General features: G+C 39.5%; 1 protein-coding gene across 1 annotated transcript in view; it reads left to right on the forward strand.

The window, feature by feature from the left end:
* LOC132826151 (hyaluronan-binding protein 2-like) overlaps positions 1-18051 on the forward strand; it is a 42321-nt gene that overhangs the window by 11487 nt on the left and 12783 nt on the right. The window contains exons 3-6 of the mRNA XM_060841797.1: positions 1203-1310; positions 5086-5202; positions 12514-12633; positions 16744-16915. Coding sequence (XP_060697780.1) covers positions 1203-1310; positions 5086-5202; positions 12514-12633; positions 16744-16915 — 517 coding nt within the window. The remainder of the gene's footprint in view (positions 1-1202; positions 1311-5085; positions 5203-12513; positions 12634-16743; positions 16916-18051) is intronic.

Consider the following 18051-nt stretch of genomic DNA (forward strand, 5'->3'; position numbering starts at 1 on the left):
TGTCTTCTTTGAAATTAGGTTTTACATTATCATAGTGCACCAGTTAATCCTACTGCTGCTAGCTGGTGAAGTGAGATAACTATTTCCCAAATGATGGGGAGCTGATATGGCAGATGTGGAGATAGCACCCTTTTAAGCTGAAAGAGGCCTATTAAGATTGTGCTTGCAAGTGTCTACTGATAGGGGACATTAGATAAGATCCTTAATTTATCTTTCCTTTAAGCAGACTTTGGTGTGCAAGGGTTGTAGTATGGCCTCTAATTTTAAACAGTAACAAGTGTACTAGCATTCAGGGAATACTAGCCACAAAAATGGAGAATAGAATGGTATTACTTTGTCTGATTTGATTCAGATCACTGAACCTTTTGCCTAACTCTTCTGCAGGTCTGAGCCCAAGAGATTGGAAACAGCTTCAAAGAAATTGCAGAATCGCGTCACAGGAGATATCAGTTTTTATTTCATCTAGATTTTTTTAAGAAATGCCGTAATTTCTATGGAATTTCTCTTAAACTATTGCCACAACTCCAACAGAAACAAACCTGGATTAAATTAGCAAAATGGCCTCCCTTCATACAGTGATGATTCTATGAGAAGGTCAGTGGAACCTCTGGACAATTGGCATAAATAAATAAAAACAGCTACTTATGCCATTTCTCTAGGGTTTCCAGAAATCTCCAGCTATGACTACATTGGTATTTTCCCCATAGAGATGATTTTCGATTCCCAAAGTTCCAAGAGTTCCAAAACAATGCAGCAACTTATAAAACAGTAATTACTGCTCCAAAAATTTGAGGAAATCAGCTCCACCACTAGAAATGCCTCAAAAAAGGAGCAGCTCTTATAACCACGTTTTTCCTCATCCTCCATCCTGGAATACCCAGAATCCTTACTTGAAGAAACTGTTTTTGATTTATCAGGCAAAGTAATATGCATCAGTTTTTTTTAAATAAGTGAATAATGCAGAATATAAAACATTCACTGTCCATTAATATTCACAAAATATAGAACAGTTTTGCTGAATCCACAGCTGATCAACTTTTTTTTCTCCAACAACACTGTTGTTCGTTTGGTGATATTGACTCATATATGTTCATTGAAATGACTGCTTTGACAAACAGAATTTTAAATCCATGAACAACTAAGAAAAGATGTTTAAAGATTATGCTCCTTATGAAATGTTAACAAAATTAGCATTCTTCTAGATCCTTGTCAGTCAAATCCTTGCCGCAATGGGGGCACATGTGAAACAACATCTTCAAGTTATGTTTGCCGATGTCCTCGTCCATTTAATGGAAAGAACTGTCGCAAAGGTAATAATGTTATTATCCTACAATGGTATTGATGAAAGGCCTGAAGAAATGCCTCAGGAGTGTTCATAATTCACAAATTGCAATGAATAGCATTTGGATTGATTTCTACATCTTTTCAATGTCTCCTGCCCCACTATAACTTTAACCAGAAATATAGTTGAGGTATGAAATCAGCAGCTTTTGGATTAAGTCTATATACCCCAAAACTATGTTGTGGTATATTAATGTCCCACATATCTTCACCACTTGCAATGCAAGCTGTGTAATTTATCGATATTTTAATATCATTTATTTTAGAGTTTGGATTTGAACTATCAGCATGTGGGTTTTGTCTATGTGCCTAAAAGGGTTTAATTATTGCCTTGGAAATATTTTTGTAGCTATGGTGATTTCTTTTTAGAAACAGCTTGAGAGAGATACATCTTGAAAACTAATGGGAATTTGTTTACTTTGGGAAAATTATTATGATCAAACTTAGAAAGCAGTTGTGTATAAGACTTTTGGTTTAGAATGTCAAAGATTGTCTTTTGTTCTTTTGATGAGAGAAACATCAAAAGTTTGAAAAAGCTTTTGGGTTTCATTTTGGCACTTTGCAGAAGTGGCTTTGACTGATCTTGGATGTGGGGATCCTGAGAAAGAGAAGATTATTTCTAATTGTTAAGAAATAGGTTATCTCAGTTTACAGAGTTTAGTTTTGAAGTTCCAGATCAGAAATCTGTGGTTAAATCCTGAAGGGGTTATTTGAAGCTGAGAAAGTCTACACTCAGTTGTACAAAGTCTCAAGAAAGTGGCGATCAGATTCTCTCAATAAGGAAATGAAGCTGTAGCTGCATCTGAGTTCAACTTTCTGTGCCATAAAGAAGGGAATTCTCTCTAGTGTGAGTACTAATCAGGAGTGTTTTTGGGATTGTATCTTATCATGTACTTTGAAATATTTAAATTTGTGCTTTATGTAAATATTTTGGCTTATTTCCATTTTGATTTCCATTTTGTATAATACATTTATGTTGTATTTTTTCAATTGAATCAATAGCATTGTATGTTTATGTTTCAGTAATAACAACCCTATTAAAATCAAATGAACAAAACGTAATTTATTAGGCCATATTTCAGTCTAGGATCTGACTTAGAGTCATAGAGCTGTATAGTGCAGAAATAAACCCTTTGGTCCAATCATCATGCAGACTAGATATCCTAAATTAATCTAGTCCCATTTGCCAGCATTTGCCCCATATCCCTCTAAACCCTTCCTATTCATGTACCCATGTTGTAGTTGTACCAAGCTGCACCACTTCCTCTGGCAGTTCGTTCCATATACGTACCACCGGCTGCATCAAGACGTTGCCGCTTAATTCCCTTTTAAATCTTTCCCCCTCACTTTAAAATTATGCCCTTTTTGGACTCCCCCACCCAAGGGAAAAGACTTTGTCTATTCACCCTATTTATGCCCCTCACAATTTTATAAACCTCTTTAAGGTCACCCCTCAGCCTCCGACGCTCCAGGGAAAATATTCAACCTCACCCTATAGCTCAAAGCCACCAACCCCACAACATTCTTGTAAATCCTTTCTGAACCCTTCCAAGTTTCACAACATCCTTCCTATAACAGAGAGACCAGAATTGCACAAAATATTCCAAAAGTGGCCCAACCAATGTCCTGTACAGCAGTAACATGACCTCCAATTCCTATACTCAATGCACTGACCAGTAAAGGCAAGTGTACCAAATACCTTTTTCACTATCATATCCACATGTGGCTCTGCTTTCAAGGAACTATGAACCTACACTTTAAGGTCTCTTTGTTCAGCAACACCTCCAGGATCTTCCCATTATGTGTACTTGTCCACTGAGAACATCAGATGGAATCATAGCACACTGAATGATTCACCAAAGGCAGATCATAAGTGTTATGTAAGGGAATAGGACCCTGGAGCTAAGTTGCAGTGATGTCATGGAGCTGAACATCACTGGGTTTAAATACCACTGAGTTAGAACACTGGAAGAAGCTCGCTAAAAGATACACTGAACTCTCTGAAAAAGACAGAGAATGTATGGATTTGAAAAGATAGGTTCGTTGTCACCTAATGAACTATAAGTCAGAACCTACTATTTATCATGTACAGTATCAGTTAGCATGCAAAGATAACAAATAATATTATTTAAAAGTTTATCTAAAGTCTATCTCTGATTTTCCTTTCTCCTCGATCAATCTGGAAGAACCCAAACATACTATGTAGCATCACACATGGGCCAAAGGGTAGTATCTGAGTTGAGATACACAACCTTTAAATGAATAAGCAAGTCAAGCCTTTTATAGAATCTTGTTTAAAAACATCATGTTAAAATCTGGCCCACCACAAAACGGATCAAAATGAATCACAGACCCCTTATCAAATCAATCAGTATTGTGAAATTCTACAAAGTATATTCGATTGTAGATCTTCAAACCGGCTCTAAAAATTGATTATATACTTCTCTAAAGTGAGAAAACAATCATTTTTTAACATTTCATTTAATTTTTGTTATCTCTAACCCTGTGAAAACTATTCAATCCACAATCACCGAAGATTCAAGTTAAAAACTATTGCAAATCATTGTGACTTCCTTGTTATTTGAGTTTCATGACTTCAGTATCATAGAATCACTACAGTGTGGAAACAGGCATCCAGCCAATGCTCCCCCCCCCTCCACACCCCCCACTCCACCCCATCCCTACCCTATCCCTGTAACCCTGCAATTTCATAAGACCATAAGACCATAAGACATATGAGTGGAAGTCAGGTCATTCGGCCCATCGAGTCCACTCCACCATTCAATCATGGCTGATGGGCATTTCAACACCACTTACCCGCACTCTCCCCGTAGCCCTTAATTCCTCGAGACATCAAGAATCTATCAATCTCTGCCTTGAAGACATTTAGTGTCCTGGCCTCCACTGCACTCTGTGGCAATGAATTCCACAGGCCCACCACTCTCTGGCTGAAGAAATGTCTCCGCATTTCTGTTCTGAATTGACCCCCTCTAATTTTAAGGTTGTGTCCGTGGGTCCTAGTCTCCTCGCCTAACGGAAAAAATTTCCTAGCGTCCACCCTTTCCAAGCCATGTATTATCTTGTAAGTTTCTGTTAAGTCTCCCCTTAATCTGCTAAACTCCAATGAATACAATCCCAGAATCCTCAGCCATTCCTCGTATGTTAGACCAACCATTCCAGGGATCATCTGTGTGAATCTCCACTGGACACGTTCCAGTGCCAGTATGTCCTTCCTGAGGTGTGGGGACCAAAACTGGACACAGTACTCCAAATGGGGCCTAACCAGAGCTTTATAAAGTCTCAGTAGCACAACGGTGCTTTTATATTCCAACCCTCTTGAGATAAGTGACAACACTATTCGTTTTCTTAATCCCCATACCTTTTCATTGGTAACATTTTTAAAGGTTATCAGTGAATGAAGTATTACTTCACCCCTCTCAGCAAAATCCAGCCTATTATCAGTGAATTACATCAATGTTAACAAATATAATTATCAATTATTCATGCGTTCTTTTAAAAATTAAACTTTCTAAAATTAAATCAAAGAATTTCTTAAACTTATTTATATTCTTTAATGTATAGAATTTGAATATTCATGAAATATTTACTGTACTCTTTGTAATAAGTTACTGTTACGATTACTCTAAAATAAGCATAAAAGGTTACATACATTAATACATTCATACATTAATTTAAATCTGAAAGATGAATGCTTAATACTGGGATCCTATATTTTTGTTACAGTCAATGATCCTTGTAAGAAAAACCCATGCAAACATGGAGACTGTGTTGTTCAGCCCAGTGCACCATATTATAAATGCAAATGTAAACATCCATATGTGCCACCACTATGTAAAAGAGGTAAGACTCAATACTGCTTATTATTGTGAGTCATGTAATATTTTGTTACTTAGAAATAAGGCCCAAAATTCTAGACTCGATATTCCCCATTCATGATGTAATATGGCTATGTGGTGGTGAGCTTTTGTGGATAAACAATGGGCAGGAGCCAAATGGCAATTTATTACATATTAGTGAATAAGAAAATAAAATTGAATTGTGAGTAAAATGGGAAACCAATCCACTATTGCCCATTTTCCATTGAATACGTAAAGTGAAGGTCAACCACTATTCAAGTGGGAAGAGAGGAATAAACCAGGAAACTACAAGCCATGCAGTACGTCCAACATCAGTGGTGGGGAAGCCATTAGAAACCATTGTCAGGAACAAAATAAATGTTCATCAATGTTTAATCAAAGAGAAAGACATCATTCACTTGTTAAATGTCTGACTAACTTAATTGAATTATATTATGAGATTGTAGGGAAAAATGATCGAACTAATGTGGTAAATGTTTGTGAAGATGCATGGAAGATACTTGACAAAGTACGATACAGGAGGCTTATTAAGGAAGTGCAAATCTTAGAGGAAAATGCTATTTTGGATGAAAATTACCTCAGTGACAGGAAACAAAGGACGAAGATGGATAGATGTTTTTCAACCTGGCAGGTGATTTTGCAGTGGTGTTTCCCAAGATCAGTCAATTACTCCTTTCCATTTTTATACATGACCTAGATTTAGGTGTTAAGTTTGAAGAGGATATAAAGCTTGGCAAATTAGTAGATAGTGATGAGGATAGTTTCAGGCTTTAAGGCATAGTATGCAGAATGGTGAAATGATGTGAGTATGGCAGATGGTGTTCAATGTGCAGAAGTGTGAAGTGAAGCACTTTAGGAGGACTAAATAGAAAGACAGTATTCTACAAATTCCACAAATTGAAAAGTATAGATGAGCAGCAATATGCCGAGTGTCCGTACAAATCCTTAAAGGTCACAGGGCAAGTTGCTAAAATGTTTATAAGAATATGGTTGTACATTTATATAGGAACAGAAGTAGGCCATCAAGCCTTCCTCACCATTGTAGATCATGGTTCATCATCGCCTCAGTGGCACTTTCCCACATTTTCTTCCAGTCCCTTAATGTCAATATTATCCAGAAACCTATCCATTCCTATCTTGAACCTGCTCAATGATTGAGCTTCCATGGCCCACTGGGATAGATAATTCCTCCTCATCTTCATCTTAAATAGCCTGTCCAGACTCTGAGATTCCATCCCCTGGTTCTAGAGTTACCAGCCAAGGAAGACATTGTGTTTGTATCCACTGGTAAGAATTTTTCAGGTTACAATAAACTCACCTCTCATCCTTTAAAATCTATGGGATACAGACTTGGTTTCCTCCAGCCCTTCTCAAAGGATAATCCCATCGTTATATGAATGAATGTAGTGAATCACCATTGAACTTCATATAAGTCTATTCCAGCTGAAATGAACACCAACATACCATTTATCTTCTTTAGCTACATCTGCATACTAGCTTTTAGCAACTTGTGGACAATGACTTCCTAAACTGTCATTCATATTCCATCTTTCAGTCTTTCCTACCAAAGATAATAACTTCACTGTTAAAAATCACACAACGCCAGATAATGGTCCAACAGGTTTATTTGGAAGCATTAGCTTTCTGAGCACTGTTCCTTCATCAGGTGGCTGTGGGAGCAGGACCATAAGACACAGAATTTATTGCAAAAGATTACAATGATACAATGATACATTGAACAAAACTAGATTGTTAAGTCTTTCATCTTTTAGAATGGATTTGCAGGTTTGGTTCTTTAATATGTAAATCCCAGAACATCTTTTAAGTCACATTCTCAAGGTAACTAAAGGTTTTATAACAAAATGTGACATCTCAGCTCAGACAATGACTTAAACGTGTGAGTCAGAGCAATCTAGTCAGACTAGTTCTATTTCCAAAGTGGAACTTATGAATATTATATAGATTCACTGCCTGCATTGACTTGCATTGTTTGAGCAAAATAGAGTGTATCTGCAAATATAGTTCTGCAAATACAAATTCACCCCATAAACTTACATATGTATGCGCATGCAGGAAAGAGATCCAGAGTGTGTGTGTGTAAATTTGGTAAAGTGTGTGTGTGTGAGTGGGATGGGCATAAGCCTGTGAGAGGGTGCGAGTATGGGTTTGAGTGTGGGAGGTGTATGTATGTGCGTCTGAGAGAGTTTGTGTCCAAGTGGTCGAGCAGAGGATGATAGCCAAGTTCGGTACCCATGAGGGTAACTTGGGTTCATGTCACACTCCTCTATATGCTCTCTCACTCATACACACGAGCACACGCACACACGTACACACAGACCCTCGCTCATACACAAGCTCTCTCTCATACGAGCACACATACACTCTCAGCATTCATACCGACGCACACACCCTCTCACAGGCTTATGCCCCATCACATTCACACACACACTTTACCAAGTTTGGACACACACAAACATACACTCTCTTACATGCACTCACACTCACTCACACAGTCACACTCAACATGCACACACTCACTCTGACTCTCTCCTGAACGCGCACACACACATAAGTTTATAGGGTGAATTTGTGTTTGCACAATTATATTTGCAGATACATTCTGTTTTGCTCAAACAATGCAGAACCTGCAGGCAGTCAATGCAGGCAGTGAATCTATATAATATTTATAAGTTCTACTTTGGAAATAGAACTGGTCTGACTCAACATTGGTCTGACTCACACGTTTAAGTCATTGCCTGAGCTGAGCTGTCACATTTTGTTATAAAACCTTCAATTATCTTGAGAATGTGACTTAAAACATGTTCTGGGATTTACATATTAAAGAACTGAAACTAACAGATACATTCTAAAAGATGAAAGACTTAACAATCTAGCCTTGTTCAATGTATTATTATATCATTGTAATCTTTTCCTATAAATTCCGAGTCTTATAATTTTGCTTCACAACCATCTGTTGAAGGAGCAGCGCTCCAAAAGCTACTGCCTCCAAATAAATCTGTTGGATTATAACCTGGTGTTGCATGATTTTTAATTTTGTCCACCCGAGTCCAACACCGGCTTCTCCAATCATACTGTTACTCACATTGTATTGCATCTATCATGTTCCACACAATCAATAAACTTGTCAAATACTCTTTAAAGCCTTCTTGCATCCTCCTTGTCACTTACATTCCCATCTATTTAGGAGTCATCAGCAAATTTGAAAATATTATAAATAGGTCCCCACATCTTAATATGGATTGTGAATAATGATGGGCAGACCACTGAGCCTTGTGATACTGCTGTAGTAACAGTCTGCTATCCTGAGAATGATCCATTTATTCCCACTCTCTACTTTGTGTCTGTTAACCAATTTTCAATCATACTAGTACATTACCCCCAAATTCCATGTGCTCTAATTTTATTTACCATCAATTGTCTTGTGCAGGACAATACCCAAAGCATTCTGAAAATCCAAAACATCACGCCTACTGGTTTTCCTTTATCAGTACTGCAAGTACTTCATAAATCCGCATTCACTCTGCCCACTTTTACCAGTCTTTTCTCAATATCCAATGATCAAATTCTTTATAATAGATTCTAACATTTTCCCAAATACTGACACACAATAAGTCTGTACCTCTTCACTCTCCCTCTACCTTTCTTATTTAATAATGGTGTTTATATTCATCACCTTCCAATCAGCAGAAACCTTTCCAGAATCTATTGAATTACAAAAGCTAGCCACCAATGAATCCATTATCTCTATTGCTACTTCCGTTTACACTCTGGAATATAACTCATCTGGTTTAGGGGATTTTACCAACACCCAATCCAGCTAATTTTCAAGTATTACCCCTTTACCTATATTAATTTATTTCTGTTCTTGCACAATACAAGTCCCGTATACTAGTATTTCTGTGTTATAGGGAAGGATAGCAGTTAAGTAAGTGAGAGCTTAGGGCATGCCAAGGTTTATATTCAGGCTTGGGGTGAGGGTTACGGGGCTAAGGAGGAAGATGCAGAGGCTGAGTGTGGGTCATGGTGGTACTTAGGTTATTTGACATGGGATTCTGGTCCATGATGGATCGGGGGAGGGTTGGTGGAAATCAGGGAAGCAGTTGGGAATCAGTTTGGAGGAATGGTGGCTTGAATATCCATGAAAGGAGAAGAGTTGGATTTTCAATCAGTAAGGGATCTGGTATGGGATGGTGTTGTGTTGGGCCTGTGGGTGATTGTGAAGGGAGTGCAATTCAGGGGTAGTCGGTTAGCAGATCAGGTATCTGTGTAGTGTTGGGGCTGGCAGATAATCAGGTGGTGAAGATCAGATCAGAGTGTTGGGGTTAGTGGTCTATGGTGCTTCTGTGTGTCTGTAGGGATTCGATTGTGGTAATTAGATGAGGGTGTTGGTACAGGTAGTCAAGTGTCAGTTCTATAGTTAGCCATGTTAAGTGAAGTAAGTCAGAGTCCCACCTCTAACTTTAACTTTAGAGGGTTCTGTATGCTGCATTATTACCTGCTGGAAGTTTCGATTTTGAACAAGTCCTGTGGAGACTCAAGATTTTGTTCTGATCAGATGGGAGGAGAATGCCTGGGCAGGAAAACTAAAGCTCAGATCGTCCAATTGGAAGGCATTTCTTGCTGAAGTATAGACTTAAGTCCCACATTGAAACTGTGCAGACGTCTGCACAGTGGAACGTCTGCACAGTTTCAATGTGGGACTTAAGTCTATACTTCAGCAAGAAATGCCTTCCAATTGGAAGATCTGAGCTTTAGTTTTCCTGCCCAGGCATTCTCCTCCCATCTGATCAGAACAAAACCTTGAACATGGTAAGACCCAAACAGTATTCTCTACTTACCTTCCATAAAACTAAAAAGGTTGTAGATATTCAGCAGGCCTGACAGCATCAGCGGATACAGAAACAGTGAATGTTTCAGGCTAGAGTTAGCATTATTCAGTGTACCTGTTTTCTTGTCTCTGTCGTGCATATTCAAAGTCATTATCATTCATCCTAGCAAGGATTTTGTGATCTTCGTTCCTTCCAATACCTTTAGTTGTACGACTAGGCTGCCTTCAATCTTCTCACATATTTCTACTGTCTGATTGAGCAGAGTGTTGTCTATCATCAAACACATTTTCACTTCCAGCATTATTGATACCTGTTTGCAGATCTTTACTGTGGAGGATCCAGTGTTGGACTGGGGTGGATGAAGTAAAAAAAAATCACACAACACCAGGTTATAGTCCAACAGGTTTATTTGGAAGCACTAGCTTTCGGAGCATTGTTCCTTCATCAGGTAGCTGTGGAGCAGGATCATAAGACACAGAATTTATCGCAAAAGATTACAGTGTCTTGCAACTGAAATGATATATTAAACAAGTAAAAAATGAGGTCTGCAGATGCTGGAGATCACAGCTGCAAATGTGTTGCTGGTCAAAGCACAGCAGGCCAGGCAGCATCTCAGGAATAGAGAATTCGACGTTTCGAGCATAAGCCCTTCATCAGGAATAAGAGAGAGAGAGAGCCAAGCAGGCTAAGATAAAGGGTAGGGAGGAGGGACTAGGGGGAGGGGCGATGGAGGTGGGATAGGTGGAAGGAGGTCAAGGTGAGGGTGATAGGCCGGAGTGGGGTGGGGGCGGAGAGGTCAGGAAGAGGATTGCAGGTTAGGAGGGCGGTGCTGAGTTGAGGGAACCGACTGAGACAAGGTGGGGGGAGGGGAAATGAGGAAACTGGAGAAATCTGAATTCATACCTTGTGGTTGGAGGGTTCCCAGGCGGAAGATGAGGCGCTCCTCCTCCAACCGTCGTGTTGTTGTGTTCTGCCGGTGGAGGAGTCCAAGGACCTGCATGTCCTCGGTGGAGTGGGAGGGAGAGTTAAAGTGTTGAGCCACGGGGTGATTGGGTTGGTTGGTTCGGGCGGCCCGGAGGTGTTCTCTGAAGCGTTCCGCAAGTAAGCGGCCTGTTTCACCAATATAGAGGAGGCCACATCGGGTGTGGCCTCCTCTATATTGGTGAAACAGGCCGCTTACTTGCGGAACGCTTCAGAGAACACCTCCGGGCCGCCCGAACCAACCAACCCAATCACCCCGTGGCTCAACACTTTAACTCTCCCTCCCACTCCACCGAGGACATGCAGGTCCTTGGACTCCTCCACCGGCAGAACACAACAACACGACGGTTGGAGGAGGAGCGCCTCATCTTCCGCCTGGGAACCCTCCAACCACAAGGTATGAATTCAGATTTCTCCAGTTTCCTCATTTCCCCTCCCCCCACCTTGTCTCAGTCGGTTCCCTCAACTCAGCACCGCCCTCCTAACCTGCAATCCTCTTCCTGACCTCTCCGCCCCCACCCCACTCCGGCCTATCACCCTCACCTTGACCTCCTTCCACCTATCCCACCTCCATCGCCCCTCCCCCTAGTCCCTCCTCCCTACCCTTTATCTTAGCCTGCTTGGCTCTCTCTCTCTCTTATTCCTGATGAAGGGCTTATGCTCGAAACGTCGAATTCTCTATTCCTGAGATGCTGCCTGGCCTGCTGTGCTTTGACCAGCAACACATTTGCAGATATATTAAACAAACCTAGATTGCTGTTAAGTCTTTCATCTTTAGAATGGGTTGCAGTTTTCAGTTCATTATTATGTAAATCCCACCACTTCTTTATTGTCACATTCTCAAGATAAGGTTAAGTTCTAGGATTTACATATTAATGAACCGAAACCTGCAACCCATTCTAAAAGATGAAAGACTTAACAGCAATCTAGGTTTGTTCAATAAACCATTTCAGTTGCAAGACACTGTAATCTTTTGCGATAAATTTTGTGTCTTAAGATGCTGTTCCACAGCTACTTGATGAAGGGGCAGCACACAGAAAGCTAGTACTTCCAAATAAATCTTCAGATCTTTAAGTAGGAACAAAATATTGCGGATGATGAATATGACTCTTCTTTGGAACAAGATGTTGCCAGAGTTTCTCCAGCACTTCCTGTTTTTATTGAAGCTCTTTAAGCTGATTAACTGTTTTGCTGCGACTGCGGTTAAACAATAGACAGTGGACTCTAATCAGTTACTTTCACTCTGCCTATTTCGCCATGTTCAATTCTGTTCATATGTTCACTTATCCTTCCAGGTTCTAGTTCAGACAATGATCTATGATTTAAGTGTTAATATTTCTCTAGCTGGCTGTTGGGGAATCTACTACATTTTGTTACCTTTATTCATTTTTGATTCCAGAATTTCCAGCACCTGTAATTCTTTTCTCCTCAAATAGTCATTTTTGACAATTGTGTCTTTCAAGCCACCTCACCATGCAGCCCCAATCCTTGTAAAAATGGAGCAACATGCCGAGCTGGGAAGAAAAGAGGATCCTTCACTTGCAACTGCACAGGATCATTCAGAGGGGAGCTGTGTGAAATAGGTAATAGAGCTGTTCATGGTCACTGTGGCTGATACTGTAATATAAATCTGCTCACAGTGGATCAGTTAACTTATTTCCATTACACTAACCTCCAGCCACAGTAAAAACCATCTCCTCACATTACTTTACTGGCATGCCAATTATTCAGATTCTTGTAAACTGGACATATCTAGGAACATAGAACATACGAAACGTAGGAGTAGGCTATTCGGTCCCTGGAGCCTGTTCCACCATTCAATGGCTGATCTGTGGCCCTAGATCAATATACCTGCCCTTGGCCCATATCTCTTAATACTTTTGCTTAACAAAAACCTATCTATCTATGATCAGATTCTGGATCTACTGTCATTTCTGGAAGAGAGTTCTAAACATCTACCATTCCTTATGTAGAAGTGCTTCCTAACATCTCTCCTGAATAGACTAGATTTAATTTTCACATTATACTCCCTAATTCTCCAATTCTAAACCAGTGGAAATAGTTTATCTATCCAGCCTTTTCCTGTTCATATCCTGAAGGCATTGGTCAGATCACTCCTTAACCTTCTAAATTCTAGAAAAAACAGACCTGATTTGTTTAGTCTCTCCTCATAACTTAATCACTGAAAACTAGGTATCATTCTGATATACCTGTTTGTGTTCCCTCCAGGGCCAATATATCCTTCCTAAGGTGTGGACCTGGACAATTTTGCTGTGTAATTGCCTGTACTGTAATTAGACTAAAAACTTAGCCAAGGGCATGACTATTTTTGGGGCATTTGTTTGCAGTACTGCAGCTGGGATGTTGTCAGATATCAAATCTTTGCTATGTCCGGTATTTCAGCAATTTCTTGATATCACATGGAATGAATTGAATTAACTGAAGATCTGTAATGGTTTGGACCTCAGGAGGAGACAGAAGCTAATCACCTGCTCAGTTCTTCTGGCTGAATATGATGGCAAATCTTTGACTGCTCCTCTGGTGTGATGGCCTTCTTCAACATTTAGATTGAGGATGCTTTTAGTATTTCTTTCTCTGGTTATTTGTTTAATTGTCCACCAGCACATAATGACTGAATGTGCCTTGATCTGACCTGTTGGTGTTGGATTGCTTAGCTCCATCTATAGCAAGATTCTCTAGCTCTTAAGCATGCATTTGTTTTATCTATGCCTTGTGCTCTCCAGGCAGCCCTTGTATACTACTCATTGAGTGCTCAAGGTTTAACCCCTGGCTTGGAAGTAATGATGGAGTAAAGAAATTGCCAGGCCATTGTGTAAAGATTATAGCAAAATACATTCCTGTAGTTGCTAGTGATGCATAAAAACTCAGAGGTTCAGTTTTGAGCTGGTTGGTCTGCTCTGAATCTATTCTACCTGACACTCTGCAATTCCACACCACACAGTGGAGGGCGCCCTTAAAGTGAAAGTGGGATAATATCTCTAAGAGGATTGATAGTTTTACAAACAGGGTCCATTTTTGTCTGTGTCTTTAAAACATTTGGCCTACAAGAAGAAAGATTTGTTTTTTATTAAATGGGGATATACCAGGATGGCTGCATAATGTCACAGCAAGGAATTCAATACATCCATGAATTCTGTTCTGTTTGTATGGATAAGGGTTCCTGCAATGTGCAGATGATCTGGAGCTGAGAGTAATTTACAAGTGAAGCTTATCGGTTCTCAGCTAACTGAGCAGGTTGGAAGTGAAAATAAGTCACAGAGTCACAAAAGACTATGATGTTGATCTCCCCAATAGAAACTGCCTGTTCTCTGCAGTAAAAAAAAATCAGTTTAGCCTTGAAAATAAACGGTTCTCTTTTCCCACAATTGTTGCCGTGAGCTGCAATTTTCGAATTGATAAATAAGAGACTTTTCCAAGTGATTAATTTGCTTTGTACTTATAAACCATTGAAAACTTCAGAAGAAAGATACCTGAACACCAAGGACCTGCCTAGCTGAAGAGTTACTATTGCAAAACCAGAATGCAGAAGCAAAAACAATTTAACTGACTTTCCAGTTCTCTCTACCTTCACCAAGAATCTATTTTCATTATTTGATTGTCAGTTATAGGAAGAATATTATCAAGCTGGAAAGGGTTCAGAAGAGATTTATCAGGATGTTACCAGGTGTGGAAGGTATTGTTATAAAGGAAGGCTGACTAGGACTTTATCACTGGAGTGTAGGAGGTTAAGATGTGACATTATAAAAGTTGATAGAATCATGAGGAGCATAGATAGGGTTAATGGTAGGTGTATTTTCCCTAGGATGGGAGATTTCAAGGTTATGGGGCACATTTATAAGGTGAGAGGAGAGAGATTTCAAAAAGACATGAGGGTCAAATCATTTACACATAGGATGGTTCGTGTGTGGAATGAACTTCCTGAGGAAGGAGTGAATGTGGGCAGAATGACAATGTTTAAAAGACACTTGGATAAATACATGAACAGGAAAGTTTTGGAAGGATATGGGACAGAAGCAGGCAGGTAGGACTAGTTTAGTTTGGGATTATGTTCAGCATGGACTGGTTGGACACAAGCGTCTGTTTCTGTATTGTATGACTCTATGATTCTGTTTGTGTATAATGGCGAGTTTATAAGCAGATTAGAGGTTTAGTTAGTATCATTATATGCCAATGGTTTTCATCTGTTTAGTTGTAGCTATAGTCTAATGACTTATATTAAATATCAATTATTTTTATATAAAAACTTGGTCCAAGCTGTCTATCAATCTTGATCTGAAAGTCAGGTAAATTGGGGTACTGTGCAAACCTTAAAAAAAATCTTAAACACTAGTATGACTCTGGGAGTAGTGGGGTTCAAAGTACAACACGTTAACCCAGTGGGTTATAAAATAGTGGCCATTCCTACAAATACTGTCATGGACAGATACATTGTGGCGGATTGATTGATAAGAACCAGATCAGGTAGATGTCTCTCTCATTCATTCTCCTAGTAACAGTGCCATGCTCTTCAGAACATGGGCAGCTCAATAAGTAATGGCACCACTGAGCTGCCCTTGATGATAGGTATTACAGTCCCTCATTCAGAGTGTGTGTTGTGAGCTGATCAGAAACTACTTCCAAGTGTTATTTAACAGTGAAAAGCATTGATTCATTAGTTAAAGGAATAAGCAAGCAATAAGCAAGAGGATTTCCTTGTCCATATTTGATTTGATGTCATGAGGCTTCATATGGTCTCGAGCAAACATTGAGAATTTCCAGACTCTCCCTCCCAACCATATACCACAATGCAGCCACACCAGCCCAACCCCCAAACATTATGAGGAAGGGGCCTGAATATTGGTTGTAATACATAATTTGGTGAGTATGACTATAATAGGCTGTTGCTTGAGTAGACCTTAGGGTGGATCTTCTATTGCGTAAACCTCCAGATGTTAATGTGGAGGACTTTGCAAGATCAAAGGGCAGGGTGTCAGTTCTAACAGCAAAATAGCTGATTGAGTGGTCTGCTCAGTTTCATTCGTATTTGATCTTTCTGGAGAGGTTCGATATTCTGACTTGGCAAGCTATTTTGAGGGACAGTTATAACTCAACCACATTGGTGACAGAACTGGAATCACATATACGTTGAGGTAAGGACAGTAGATTTCCTCTGTTGAACAGTATTACTGAAAGAGATTTAATTAGAAAGCCATAGCTTCATGTTTGTTACTAATGAAATCATCAATTTATTCCAGATTTACTAATTGGTTTAATTTTAATTCCTTCAGCTGCAGAGGTGAGATTTGAATTCATATTATTAACCTTTGTTTGAGTCTCTACATTATTAGTTCAGCAACATTACCACCACACAACCATCCCTATGTAAACAGATTTATGCCTGCATTAAAATAACAGACAGGTCAATTAACTAAGTGAAGCAAGTATCCACTAATATTGCCAGCAGTAATTCCTAACATATAATTATTATATAGTTCACATGCAATAAAGATCTCACACAGCTCATTCACCTGGAATACTGTTCTTAGTACCGAATTTACCATTACTTTAGATAATAATAAGACTTATAACAGTGCTCGCTGCATAAGTACTTTCCAAACTTATTTAGACTCATTATTATGTTTAAGCTCAGCAAAGGTCTTATCGTTGTACTATTTGTGCATTTATTTTCTTAGTGCCAAATGATTGTTACCATGGTAATGGTTTATCATATAGAGGTATGGTGAAACAAACTGAACGAGGGAAGACATGTCTGCACTGGAGCTCTCACTTGCTGCTCAAGGAAGCTGTTGGTACCCATATGGAAAATCCCAGCAAATATGGAATTGCTGATCACAATTATTGCAGGTACAGCGGCTTTAACACATTGATATAAAAAGATAGTTTGTAAACACTGAGCCGAGTGACAACAGTGTTCTCATTAAAATTTTACCTTCAATCTCTTGAGCCTTTTCTCATTAAAACATGGACTCCCAAATTACTATATAAATTTGGGATGAGGTCAACATGGATTAGTAACTGAAATGATGAGCTTTTATAATTTCCTATCAGGTAGTCTGAGATGGAGGAGCATGGGCACAAAGATGGGTTGGTTCGAAGACCCACCTCAGTTCTCCAACACACTCCACAAAATGCCCCCTAAATGTCACTCTCCACCCACCTCCTTGCCATCTCCATACCCACTCAAATCGCCCATGCCAATCCTTGGCACCCAATGTAACATCCACAGCTACTCACCTATTATGCACTATTCAAAGTCAATGAAAAATATTATACATTCCTTGGGAAGAAAATGAAACTTTCTAATAATCTAATAATAACTTCCATATAATTGACTGTGAGGAAAAATGCATTCTATCATGAGGAAAAAGCCTTGTCGATTTGTGATCACATTAGATCGTATCAACAAACCAAAAAGAACATCAAATAGACAATGTATAATGGCAACTTCTTAAAATTGTTATTTATTCTCAGATGAAATGAACAACTCAGCTGAAAACCATTTGCACCACCAGATGGAAATAGTGTTTGGGAGAAAATCTGATTTTCATCCTCCATTCAAAATGGGAATTCATCGGGAATGGATGTGCTTTTTGCACACTAGGCATTCCGGAGCCCTAGAAAGGTCAGGGGAAAATAAGACAAAGTCGGCAATGTAGAGGAAAGTCAAGTTTCCTCAAGAAAAGCCTTAAACTTTGAATTTTTATTTTTTCTCTTCTCACTGTGGGCATGGGTGTCTTTAGGAATGAAATATCCCACAGACCACAGCCTACAGCCTTCAGCTCTCCCACCAGCCTCGCCACCAAGTAAGCCTGCTCATCAGGACAAGTCAAGCACTTAAGTGGTGATCTGGCAGGCTTCTTAGCCAATCAATTCTTGGGTCAGTGATATCCCGCTCACCTGAAACTGCTGGCCAATCAATGCCTATTAACCATTGTGAGGAGCAATGTCACTTCAGATGTCCAGGTCTCTGGCTGAAGAGC

Source organism: Hemiscyllium ocellatum, chromosome 22 (assembly GCF_020745735.1).
Source record: "Hemiscyllium ocellatum isolate sHemOce1 chromosome 22, sHemOce1.pat.X.cur, whole genome shotgun sequence".
Taxonomy (NCBI): Eukaryota; Metazoa; Chordata; class Chondrichthyes; order Orectolobiformes; family Hemiscylliidae; genus Hemiscyllium; species Hemiscyllium ocellatum.